Source organism: Oryzias latipes, chromosome 17 (genome assembly GCF_053564925.1).
Source record: "Oryzias latipes strain Hd-rR chromosome 17, Olatipes_Hd-rR_3.1".
In the NCBI taxonomy this organism is placed as follows: Eukaryota; Metazoa; Chordata; class Actinopteri; order Beloniformes; family Adrianichthyidae; genus Oryzias; species Oryzias latipes.
Window position 1 is genome coordinate 2,105,769 of NC_136253.1, and position 13,528 is coordinate 2,119,296.

General features: G+C 39.6%; 1 protein-coding gene across 35 annotated transcripts in view; it reads left to right on the forward strand.

Moving 5' to 3' along the window:
• pard3ab (par-3 family cell polarity regulator alpha, b) overlaps positions 1 to 13,528 on the forward strand; it is a 363,970-nt gene that overhangs the window by 278,826 nt on the left and 71,616 nt on the right. For 34 of the 35 annotated variants that reach the window (XR_013650782.1, XM_078935589.1, XM_078935591.1 and 31 more), the window contains one exon: positions 2,644 to 2,916. The exons of the other annotated variant lie outside the window; for it this stretch is intronic. Coding sequence is in view for 33 of the 34 variants with exons in the window: in XM_078935589.1 (XP_078791715.1) it covers positions 2,644 to 2,916 (273 nt within the window). In the remaining variant the exon portion in view is untranslated. The remainder of the gene's footprint in view (positions 1 to 2,643; positions 2,917 to 13,528) is intronic. 35 annotated transcript variants of the gene reach the window in all.

A 13,528-nucleotide genomic window follows, 5' to 3' on the forward strand; every position in this document is an offset into this window, starting at 1 on the left:
TCCTGTTCCATTGCTTTTATGAGAGAGCACAGCTCACCTTTTGCTTGACATATGCGTGTTTATGGACCAAAACATCTCATGTGAAGGCTGCAAGATTGGCAGCAGACTTGAGTCGGGGGAAACAAACGATTCTATGCATTTGTGTTGTCAGCCTCCACTGCAGTGGGAACGCTGTGTTTTGGCAGTCAGAAATAATCAGGAAAGCTATGCTTATCAGTAACTGTGCTCCATGTCAGCTCTTATTAGAGCTGAAAGTCACCCCTCTCTGTCTCAGTAGCCTGCAGAGGTCTGTCCCTGGGAGCATTAATTGGAGTGTTGCTAGCAGCACAGATAGTAACTATGCTCCTCCTGGCAGCTGAAAGGAGCACAGTTGGATACAAGAAAAAAATTGATGCGTGTGTCAGTTTTGGTATAAAAAGGTACCGTATGGGCATCTGACCTACATGCAGAAAGAAGTTGTCCTTTCTAAGTGTTCCCCTTTGATATCATAAACAGTTTTTTTTTTAAAAGGGGAATATTTTCTGAATTAATTTCTCTCAAGTTAACAGGGACTCAGAAAAATGACAATCAAACTTGTCATTTTTGTCATTTTATGCTCTGTAGATAGGAAAGGTGCTCCCACTCAAAGTTTGTACCATTGACTGCATTTGAGAACTGGAGCAAGTGTGACATCACCCATAGAAAAGGACTTATTGCTGGCTCCAAGCAAATAAAGTCAATTCAGTCGCCATTTGTTACAATACAGACGCCACCATCTTGTAAAGCCAGAGTCGGTTTGAGTCATCATTTCTATGGCAACCACCCAAAAAAATGCACTTGTCCCTTAACACTTTAAAGCGAGCTAGCCCTAATCTAATGTTTTGAATGTTTGCCGTGAGACCACATACTTTCAAGACATCTGATTGGCCAATTTGTAACACGCACTACAGATAAAATATCATGTCAAAAACACATTTAAAAAAAAAGGGTGGCAGAGCAAGAATTTGTTATTCTGACAAATAGAACAACTAAGTAATGGCTGTTTATTTCTTTATAGAAGTCTATGGGAATTTGGCCTCTTGGAGCCGGCGGGTGTTTGCTGTTTGTAGCCCCAGGGGGAGGGGCCTCTCAGTCCAGTTATTAGTTGCAGTCAATGGGTTGTTCACTCAACCACTAGGCTGCAGAGGGGGGCCCTACATTAGGAAGTTACATCACTTTGTTGCAACAACTGTTTTGACAAGTCACATTGAGTAATTATAACATAACTGTTGCTATGACAATGTAAAAAAATTAATACAGTATATGTACAATAACCATTCGGCCTACAAATACCGTTCGGGGTCCTTTCGACTGAGGATAACGTCACACTACGGTAGCCCCACTTGGACAAACTACATAGCGTCCAGATCTGCTCGGGCTCTACCTACATATTTTCATTTCACGTTTCCTTTTGTAATATAAAGTTCTTTTCCCTCTTAAGTTGTGTCTGACATTATTCTTTGTAGTGTTTATAGAGGGATTTTGCCACAACCCACTTTGTAAACAGATCTGTGGCTGTTAGAATGAACCTGCTGCTCCACAACTGTGTCTCTGATCAGAGCAGCTGGAGCCTCGTAGCTTTGTGTTTGCAGGCAGGGAAGCTGCTTTGTTATAGTGTTCGGTCCAGAAAAGGGTTCTGACCGCAGTCCGTTCTGCTGCAAAAGCACTTAATAACAATCATAACAATAAGAAGAACACGTTTAGAGGATAATCTCGCTCTGTGACAGAGTTCTGTTTGTTTACAACGGACTTCATAGTTTCTTCTTCTATGGTAATATCGTAACTTGTCCAGAACAATCACTATCTGACACGACAGCCAATCACATAATGTGACGTCAGCACTACTCGGACGGTAGTTGCAGGCCGAACGGTTATTGTACCTATAACGGTATCCAAGTTGTTTACATTGTTTTATCTCTAACTACAATTTTTTTCAATATTTTTGGAAGCCACATCATGAATGTCAACAGTCACCAACACTTGAAGCTTGTTAAAAATCAACCATTGTGATTTTTCTTTATTGCATTAAGAAGTTTGGCTAGATTATAGTGGAAAAACACTATTAGAAATCTGAAAACACATCATTGAAGAATTGTGCGATTAAAATTTTAGTACAAACAAGCAAACAATCATGCAAAAGAAGGAGGAGTCAGAGTATTTGGCAGTCAAATTGTCGCAATAATACTTTAAAATTTTTTTTGGTTCATTGAACTTTGAAAATGGGCTACCGTAGTCGTTAGCGCTCTTGCCACACAGATAGAAAGTTCCGGTTTGAATCCTGACTGGGTTCTTTCCATGTGCAGTTTGCATGTTTTCCTCATGAATGTGAGGGGTTTTTTGGTAGGCACATTGGTTTCCTCCTCCAGTCCAAGAACATGCTGCATAGGGTAATGGGTGTCTCTGAATTGCCCCAAGGTGTGCATGCGTGTGTGGCAATTGACAGGCGGCCTGTTCAGGATATGCCCCATAATTGCCCAACAATAGCTGGCCTCAGCATCCCTGTGACATCAAAAGGGAGGAATTTTGAAGTCTTTGTCGAAGTGTACTGTTGTCGCTTAACCTATTTGTTTGCTAAATGTTTGGATCTTGATTTTTGTGAGATGAGATTGTTATCCCCGTTATAAGGATCCAGGCCAAGACCAGGGAGCTGAGGGAGCGTCAAGCCCGGGAGCGAGACTACGCCGAGATTCTAGACACAAGCCGCACCCCAGAAAGACCCTCGGATGACCACTACTCTGCCGCCAACCCGCTGAACTGCTCCCTGGACGGCGGCCACAGCCGGCCCCACAGCCCTCGCGACGACCCCTTCCATTTTAATCACCAGCACCAGCACTCAGATGCCAGTCTCTACAGCCAGCTTGGCAAGCCTCGCAGTGAGCGGCCTCCTTCAACAGACAGGTAGGAATTTACTCTGTTTTAGAAAAATAGTGCCCAAATTGATCATTTCAGTAACATTTTCTCTGGGATCCTTTCTCAGAGCCAGGGATCAGACGAACTCTAGATCAAATCTGCAGCTCTCCAAACATTTCACCCTTTACGCTGCAAAACCAGTCCTCTTAGAAATAGGTCATTCGGAATCCATTGGCAGATTTTCTACAACTAGGCCAAAAAAAAATCTGCTAATAGGGTCAGAAAAATGGTTTAAAAAACCAAGAATGTTTTAAGGAAAAAACTAGCAACTAAGACGTCTTCTCAAACTAACTCTACTCAAACTAAGATTATTTTGCTGTTGAAAAACTTTCTTTATAAGATTACTTTTCTCACAAGACAGAAAATAAGATAATTCTTTTTAAAACGAGGGTCATTTTACTTTCTTACAATTCAGCTTTTAGCAGAAAAAGAAATGTGAGTAACATGTCTCAGTCCATGTCTCATTCCCCGCATGTGAAGCCTCTCAAGCTGCACTGTTGCTCAAAGGCGGCAAACAGACATCACGCCTGGAAAATGAACCAGCAGCAACAGAGGGCAGGCAGTAAATGTCAGTTTGCCAGCCACAACCTGCCATACTCACTTCTCACGGGGATCCAGGATTGCTCAGGGGGTTGGTGAATGGAGACCTTTAGATATCTTTCCCTCTTTCTGTCTCCTCTTGACCTTTCCACATTTTTTTCCATCCTCATTCATCTTTAATGCATTATTTTCGGTTGGCTGCAGTGCCTTTGTTTACCTCCTTCACATCAGAAATTTCTAGAAGTTCGTTTCCTTTTATTTATTGACTGACAGCTGTTTGTCGTTTCAAATGCCCAACTGCTTTTAGGCTTTGTTCACATTCGGCAGCTTTGTGGCACAATGAAAACCTGAGCCAAAGCCAGACTGCATCTTATCAGCAGCAGCAATTCGCCGCAGCAGGTCCGTTCTGCCTTTCCAGCCCTCCTCCAATCAATGAATGGAGAGATTTGTAGCAGGAAGATGGATTTGGGAGAGTTGTAGCCAATCGAGGAGAGCCTGCAGGGCAGCAGAGGGAACGGTGGGTGCAGGCGAGAACATGCACAGCTGGATGAGTGGCTTTGTCTTAGCTTTGCTTTTTGCAGATCCCCAAATGGCCCCAGTTAAGAAGTGCTGTATTGATTCATAATTCATGCTGCCGCTGTTGTCATTTTTCAATCCCCAATGTAATGCAGAGGCATGCGGATGCAAAAAACAAGACAATATTCTTGCCTTACTGATATGAAGTTCTATTTAATTAGCCAGTATAGAACCAGAACTCCCTAAAGTGAGTGTAAAATGGAATCACCGTGTTATTAACTTTTACGGCCATTTCACTCGATTACAAATTAATTGACCTTTTTTTTTTCTTCCACCCCTTTAAAATAAATTCATTGCAGCTTCATGCAATTTGAATTCAAAAACACATGCATTGTTTTCGTTCATCTATAAAGGAACTGAGCGTCAGTTTTTTTTCTTTCTCATAAATATGCAAGAAGATGTTTAAGTTACTTCTTTTTTTAAGAAGATTTTGATTCACCCTCTTTAGATGCTTCATATTCAATAGTTTTTTTATTTTGGCAAATTTAGCTCATAGAGGGAGGTTTTCTATGAACATCCTAAAATATACTCCACTGTGGTTCCTCCTAGTTTAACACAGATTTTGTTTTTCTTATATATGATTAATTTTTCAGAAACCATTGTCTCTGGACATTCTTTTTTATGTCTGGCTGCATGTAACATCCCTGTAGTTTGCTCATTTTCCCCTGAGTGAAGGCCTTTTTCAGCGTTTCTTCTTCAATCAGGAGCCCTTGATTACAGCAGTGTAGGTGCCAAGTACTAAAAACCTCTTTAAGATCCAGCCTTACATTTCCAGATCTCCAAAGCCTTCCTGTTTCCTCTCTCCCCCACATCTCAACAGGAAGTGTGTTTGTCTCAGTCACGGCGTGCACAAAGGGGGAATGGCGCTTCACTCACATGTTTGTTTTTTGTTCTATTTAAAAACTGTGCGAGGCATTCTCGGAGTCTAAAGATTTTGGAGATTTGATCAAAGTAATAACACGTCTGTAGAAAGTTATACTTAAAATGAATGTTTTTTCTGCTCCCACGCCAATATTTCCCACCAAAATGATGGGCTTGTTGAAATAAGCTTGAGTGTAAACAGTTTCAGATTTTTCTTTTTCTTCAGCTTTAATATTTCGCTTTGTCCAAAATTAAGCCAAGTTGGATTTTTACATTTCAGACAACCTGCTCTTCAGTGATGCCTCATAGGGTATGTCCACTCTGAGTCCCCAGAGAGGTATTTTGTGGTGTCTTAATGTCAGTGTTTGTATGGGCCGTCCCTTAGCCATCAAAAGATTGTCCCTCTGATGTCTAGTAGTATGTTCTGCAGCGTTTTCTAATTTAAATACATACTTAGTTAATCATGCGTGTGCATATGCGGATTTGCAAACTATTACAAATCGTTTGAATAAACATGTCAGCCAATATTTACAGAGCTTTAAATAGAAAATGTTCAATGCGATGACAGCCAAAAAATAGCAACTTTTATTGCATGATTGCATGGTGGAAGTTGTATCACAGTGTGGGTTTTTTTTTAGAACTGAAAAAAATAATAAAAATGTATTGTTAAAGAAATCACATTTTATTACCGTGTGTTTCTGAGTATGAGTCATGTTTTGCATAGTTTGGCTGGGGGTTTGACATATGTTCAGGTGCGACTGTCATTTTCTTAAGAACAATTAGGCTTACATGTTTGTCATTTTCTTCACTTGTGGGCGAAGGCAGTGGACACCCTGGACAGGCTGCCAGTCTGTCGCAGGGCCACATTCACACTCACATTCACATCTAAGGACAGTTTAGAGAGAGCAAGTAACCTATGATGCGTGTCATGTTGCATGTTTTGGGATTAAATGGTTTTGGCAAAATTTGCAATCTTTCCCCATTAAACATTTTTAGTGATGAACTCATTTTCTTAGCTGATAGCTAGCTACAGGGCTGCACGGTGATGTCGTTTTAGCGCTCTAACCTCCCAGTGAGAAGACTTCAGTTTGACTCCCAGCTGGAATCTTTCTGAGTGAAGTTTGCATGTTTTTCTCATGCATGTGGGGGTTTTCCGCGCACAATCAAAAAACACGTTTCATAAATTCATTGGTGTCTCCAAATTGTCCCTAGATGTGCATGTGAGTTTATAGACCTGCAATAGACTGGCGACCGGTTCAGGGTGTACCCCGCCCTCGCCCTACAATATCTGGAATAGGCTCCAGCAACCCCATGACCCTAGAGGGTTTCAGTAAGTTCTGAGGATGGATGGATGGATGGATGGATGGATGGATGGATGGATGGATGGATGGATGGATGGATGGATGGATGGATGGAAGATGGATGGATAGATTGATGGATGGATGGATGATAGATGGATGGATGATGGATGAATGGATGGATGATAGATGGAGGGATGATGGATGGATGATGGATGATAGATGGGTGGATGATGGATGGATGGATGATGGATAGATGGATGATGGATGGATGGATGGATGATAGATGAATGTATGATGGATGTATGATAGATGGAGGGATGATGGATGGATGATGGATGATAGATGGATGGATGCTGGATGGATGATGGATGGATGGATGGATGGATGGATGGATGGATGGATGGATGGATGGATGGATGGATGATGGATAGATGGATGATGGATGGATGATAGATGAATGTATGATGGATGTATGATAGATGCACGGATATTAGATGGATGTATGATGGATGGATGATAGATGGAGGGATGATGGATGGATGATGGATGATAGATGGATGGATGCTGGATGGATGATGGATGGATGGATGGATGGATGGATGGATGGATGGATGGATGGATGGATGGATGGATGGATGGATGATGGATAGATGGATGATGGATGGATGATAGATGAATGTATGATGGATGTATGATAGATGCACGGATATTAGATGGATGTATGATGGATGGATGATAGATGGAGGGATGATGGATGGATGATAGATGGATGGATGATGGATGGATGATGGATGGATGATAGATGGATGATGGATGGATGGATGGATGGATGGATGGATGATAGATGGATGGATGATGGATGGATGATGGATGATAGATGGATGGATGATAGATGGATGGATGATGGATGAATGGATGATGGATTGATGGATGATTGATGGATGGATGATAGATGGATGATAGACGGGTGGATGATAGATGGATGATAGATGGATGGATGGATGATGGATGATAGATGGATGGATGATAGATGGATGATAGACGGGTGGATGATTGATGGATGATAGATGGATGGATGATGGATGAATGGATGAATGGATGATGGATGGATGATAGATGGATGATGGATGATAGATGAATGGATGATGGATGAATGGATGATGGATGAATGGATTATTAGCCACAGCATCTGTGTTGCGTCTGATACTTTGAAATATTGTCCTTCCAAGTTACTTTGAACTTGAAGAATCCATTCTTCAACCGATTACAAGGGTGTCCACGCTTTTTTAGCATGTGAGCTACTTTTGAGACGACAATGTCTTAAAGATCTGTTGGTTGATGCATCGGCAGTCATGTTTGCGGGCGGGTTAACCAAACTTGAGCTGGTTGAGGGGAAATTCAGCTGTAACCTTTTCACTGAACAAGAAGACCTAATGAGAAGAGCAGAATCACTCAGTGTCCTCCCCGGGACTGTAAAACGCACAATTGCCTTTCCCAGCACTGCTGCTCTCCAGCTGCATAAATATCCAGTGGATTCATTTTTAATTGTCTTTTTCCTTCAAACGACGGACTGTCAGAAATTTCATTTTAGCAGCAGTGGTTCATAAACAAAAACAGCCAAAGAAGCTGCAGAGGAGGTTTGTAAGCCTTTGGGAGCAATCTGCCATTTCCCTTTTCTTTAAGGAGCATGGCCACTAGGTCCAGTTCACAGGCCTTAAGTGGAAAAAAAAACGTTTTTTAGGGGTGCTTGTGGTTCACTGTGTAGGTGACAGTGTAGTAACAGGAACATTTTTTCTTTGAGTTTATCTGCTTTGGCTCTTAGCCAAAGTGCATAAAATTCTGCCTGTCCATTGCACTTTGTGGTTCCTTTTCTGTGTTCTCTAGTGTTTCCATTCTCAAATGTGGAATTGGTTCTGCCAGAATGTTCTTGAGCAGCTTCATCAATCGCCAACATTTGTTGCTTGACTTCTGGTTTTTGTTGTGAGTGTAAGCGTCCATACAGCCCACTGAATTAACCACTATTGTTTTGTTTCCCTCCCATCTACGTGGGAGCAGTGGATGCTGGGAAGGCTCCGGGGGCTTTGATGGGATTTGATTTTCTGCTTTTCCCAAAGAGGTTCAGCTTCTCATTGAATCGGCTCCATTACATTTCATCTCCACCTGGGGAGCAGGTGCCTCATAAGGGAAGAAGGCGGGCGGCTTGTAGCACAAATACAAACTCCAGTTTGCTTTTCGCATGCTTATAGGAAAGCCTGTGTGCACTCTCCATGTATTTGAAACCTACAGAGCTTTTATTGACATATATAACATCACCACAAAACAGGATTTTTAGTTATGTTTTGTTACATACAAGAAAGTATTTTTGCAGTGTGTAATTTGTGGGGGCGTCCTACGTTCGGACATCGTCCATAGGATTAATTCTACGTTATTTTTGAAATGGTTTTGAGATGATTTGAAATTGTTTATTTCAAGCAATCAAATAAGAATAATACACAAATGCAATACAATCATCAGTTATACATTCATACAATGACGAATCATACTTAGGATAATTAGACATATTCATAAATATTGCTTGAAACGGAGTGGAAAGAAGTGAACTTATTTAATCCCACCCCGTTATACTGTAACTATTTTATTACATGATTTATCAATATCCGGTTCATAACTTTTATCAGACAGAATTAAGAATCCTTAGGTATCAATAAAGCAAATGACAAAGATGAATTACTTAATTATTATGTAAAAGTAGCTATTTTAGAAATCAGCATGGCAAATGCAGATCAGTTATCTAGAATATATGCAGATTATGTCAATGATAAAAATCATGTATATGATTATAAAATAATACTATATCAGTAAAATAAACATAACACTGTTTCAAAAATCTTCATAGCATAAATTGATCAAGTATCAAAAGTTAAAAATATGTGCAAATTATGCTTCATTAGAAAAAATCATGAATCAATTTTTGGACCAAGTGAAGTAATATCATTAGAAATCAATCAATTTAACCATCATCAATAATTGATTAAGCAATTTTTTTAAATTTCATTTTTATCTTTTTATTATTATTTTTTTAAATAATAAAGGTAATGTCGTGAAATGAAATAAAAAGGGTCCATAATCTGTCGGATGACCAAGGTTGGTATTCCTGTTAAAAAAATTGAAGCAGTTTATTGAATTTTTATGGTATATTTGTTGAAACAGAGAATTTATTAATGTCTGGGGGATGTTTCAAATACCCCGAGTAATCAAACACTGCAAGAGGTTTCAGCTATAGCACTTAGTTTTATTTATATTTCAAAGTGCTTTCCCGCATTTCATTCACATGCTGTTATTGGTGTTTTTTCATTTATGTCAGTGCTCAGCTATCATGTTTCTACTTTCAGGTGTTTTTGTGCAGTCGTCAGCACACTAATGGATTTTTAAAGACTTACTGGCATTACTGACTTACTTAAGCATTACTGGGATAATAGTTTATTAACTTGTACAAAACAATAGGAAACCCACCTCTGCAACATATGATATTATTCCCCATAATCCACTTAGCAACAGTATGTGTTATTCTGTTCCAGGTTTCCTAATCCTGCACATCTGAGCCAAACATGGCTTTCACATGAACAGCCTTGTTTGAGTCCACTCTCTCTTTCAAATCTTTGTTCATTTCTGACAGATCTGCAGTCAGATGTTGTTAAAGAGCCTTGCAGGGTAGAAAGGCTGTGCATATGTGGGGGGTTCCTCTGCTCTGCTGCAGCCTCTTTTCTGCCAGACCAACCTGGAGGTGCAGAAACTCGCAGCTGTGACTTTTCCTCTTTTCACAAGCGCTAAGACTGGTTCTCAGCTACCGCGCTGTCTGACATGTCATGTGCCAATAAACTCCTCATCAAAATGCTGGCTGTTGGTGGCGTGCAGAATATGAATGTGGCTTCTCACTGTGAAGAACAGAGTATCTTTCTGTGGGACGGGGGGGGGGGGGGGGGGGGGGGCATCAGGAAACTGTCAGTGTCAGCTGCCACCATTTTCTACCTCCAGATGAACACTTGTTTGAGACATAGACATCCTTCAATGTTGAAACTTGGGGAAGAAATCGCAATTTTTATTAAAGATTGCATTGTTGAACATAGGTGGACTTTTCACACATACAAAGGTTTGTGAGTCATGGTGAGTTGTTCAAAGCTTTGACGGATCTTAATGTATGCAAGAAGGAAACATTTCTTTACACTTTTAAACTCTTTTTCTTTGTCTGCCCCATTTTGTAGTCCTAATCAGCACCAAGACAGGCTTTTTATTGTTCACTTTGCATTTTAACCCTTAGTAGTCTCTACACCTACCCTTGCCTGTCAGTTGTTTGTAACATAGGAATGACACCGGCCCACCATTTTATTTGTTTATTTTATTTATTTATTTATTCAAAATTTAATGTAAATAGTTTTGAATTTTTTGGTTTAAAACAAACCTAGCAAGAGTTATGTTACGTCTTGGAATACATTTTTGGATCTTTGTATATAGTTTAGGAGAGGTTTGTCTGTTTTTAATACATTTCACATAGTTTTGATTTTGACTTTACTTCATTTTTGTATTTATATATTTTTATTTGTTTGATTTTAGTCCTTCGCTCATAAGTATTCTATCTCATGATTTCAATGTATAGAAAAGCAGGATTGCTCTCTTCAACTCCTAATTCCCGTGTCAATGGCAAGAGCTAAAGGTGTTTGTATGGGGCGGGTGGGGGGTGAAAGAGGATGGCTCAGTGGTTTTTATGGGTCGTTTAGATGCTCCTGGGTTGAAACGAAAGCAGGGTAGTGGGAGATTTATTTTCACAGTGCCATATATCTTGGGGAAAAAGCAAAAACCAGGACGTGGCTTTTTTCTTTTTTAAAGATTAAAGTGACTTTTAACCTTTTCTTTGAAGAGATTTTGTCTGCATATGCAGCAATCCAGATGCAACCTTGTGGTTTTTGTTTTCTCAAAGTCGTTTTTGTCTAAATGGTTTACAAGAAGTTAAAACAGGGAAATTCAGCCCAGTTCCAATCCACAAAGGCGTTATAGATGAAACATAAACATATAGAAACAGTGAGCTGAGTGCTGCATCGTACAGCAGCTGTATAAATGGTCAGACACGGGGAAAGTGTAATTAGAAAAGGATCTCCCAGCAGGGATGATCTTCATCTTATTCCTGAAATGAGATGAACATCATCCAAAAACACTATTTTTAAATTCAGATAAAAATGAAATAATAAGTCAACACTGATCTTACCATGTTTGTTTAGAATCAGCTGATTTACGTTGATTGTTCAAACATTTTACTACCATAAAGTGTTGCATGTCAGCACAAAGCCACTTTTCTCCACTTCAGAATCTGTTGGAATTACTTTAATTGCGTAAAGAATTGAAGACTTGCAGTAGCTAAAGCTCTGGTGTTGAAAGGATAAAGAATCAGCCACAGAAAAATGGCGTAATTCCCCTGCAGTGCATTGATGACTGTGATAAGGATTATGTCTTGTATTTTAATAGATGACTGAAGCCGCAGACTCTGAACATTTTAGCAGCACGCGTCCTGCTGTGATCACAGCACGCTTTACCATCCTCTGAGTCCCAATCAGAAGCCCAAACAAAGTTCCATCTCAGCTGTGTAAGAACAAACACTAATCCAAAATTAAACTGTTGTCCCAATAATTACAGCTGCAACATTTTAAATTCAGAACATATCTGTCAAAAGGACATATTGACTGAAACGTTTTCATGACACATCCTGGATGTTGTCTCTAGGTGTTTTTTAAGAATGTGTGAACTTTCTTGTAAAGCATGTTTAAATTCCTTTATCTGCATCCATTAGTCTGCAATTGTGCACAAAAAATTATTTTTTGATGATGGAGTCGTGGAATCGTGGAGACTTGATTTAAATTCTTTTCGTTGTAAAAACATCAACCTGGTTGTTTTATCAATAATGCATTTAGCAGTGTGGTATATGTTTCAGGGTAGAGTTGCAGAAACAGAGCTCGTCTGTAACCGGATCTGAGCCTGTTCCATTTATGACTAATGTTGCTCACAAGGCCGCAGACATGGAAGGACGGCCTGTGGGACTCTGCAGGGTTTTGGATCGAGCAACATAGTAAGCAACAAGTAACACACACACTTTTTCACACATGGGGGGCTTAAGAAAAAGTAGCTTCCAAATGGTGGTTAAGAGAATTTATTGCATGATTTCGTGTTTGCAGTCATATACTGATCTTTGTGTTTGGGGGGGCAGACTAAGGACTACCTCCACCCATTATTGACCATGTCTGATAGCTTGATGATGTCATTCCCTCTATTTGGAGCCAGACTGACTGTCCGTTTACCTAAAGACTCCTCTCAGTTTGGACGTCTGTAAACAGTAAAGCTAATCCATATTGTACAAAAGATAGGACTCATTAAAAAAACGCTAGAAAAGCTGTAGAAAAACCCACATAATTAACTTGTACTTTTAATATTTTAAATTTTTACCCATTCAGACCATTTTTTTGAGTAATATAATGATGGCCGACAAAGTGTGCTTTGCTTCCACGCTGTGCTTTAATTTCTGATAATGCACACTTGAGGCCATTATCCCGCTCATATCAAGGTAACTTGCAAAAGAAACAAAATTAAATCCGTTTTTAGTACTTTGTTCTTGTTATTTTTTTCAGTCTAGATTACTTGTTTTTTTACAATTTGTTATATTACTATTTGTTATGTGGTGAGCTGGCACCAACCTCAACTGCAGCAGCAAATGAAAACGAAATAAATGCTGATCGTCATGATGGGGTTGAATAAAGCATCAGTTCAGAGAGAAAGTTCACATCTTACCGCTTGTTTTTGTCCAAATGATGACGCAAAAGTTTATTTTAGAGAAGCCAGCGCGGTAAAATAGAACATTTTAGCCATGTGAACGGAACTTGTTTTTCATGTGAGCATTATCACTGTGAATGATCACTTTCCACACCCAACTGCCAATCAGAACCTAAAATTCACTCGGACCACGGTATAAATCCCTTTTAGTCCAACTTTTGCATTGGTTTTATTTATTTATTTTTAATGAAAAAAATTAACAATTAAAAGATTAAGCTAACTAACAGGCTCTTTGGATGGACTTGCAAATGAATAAATAAATGTGTTTCATTTCAATATGAAACAAAAGAGTTTTTTTTCCCCCAGAACAAAAGGTTCAACATACTGACAAAAGACCTGGGAGCAGTGAAACCATTACCATCCCAAATGTCTCTGTAAAATCCACTTAAGGTTTTAATATTCATTAGATCAAAGAATTTGCCGACATTCCTAATAGCACTCTGAGAGAG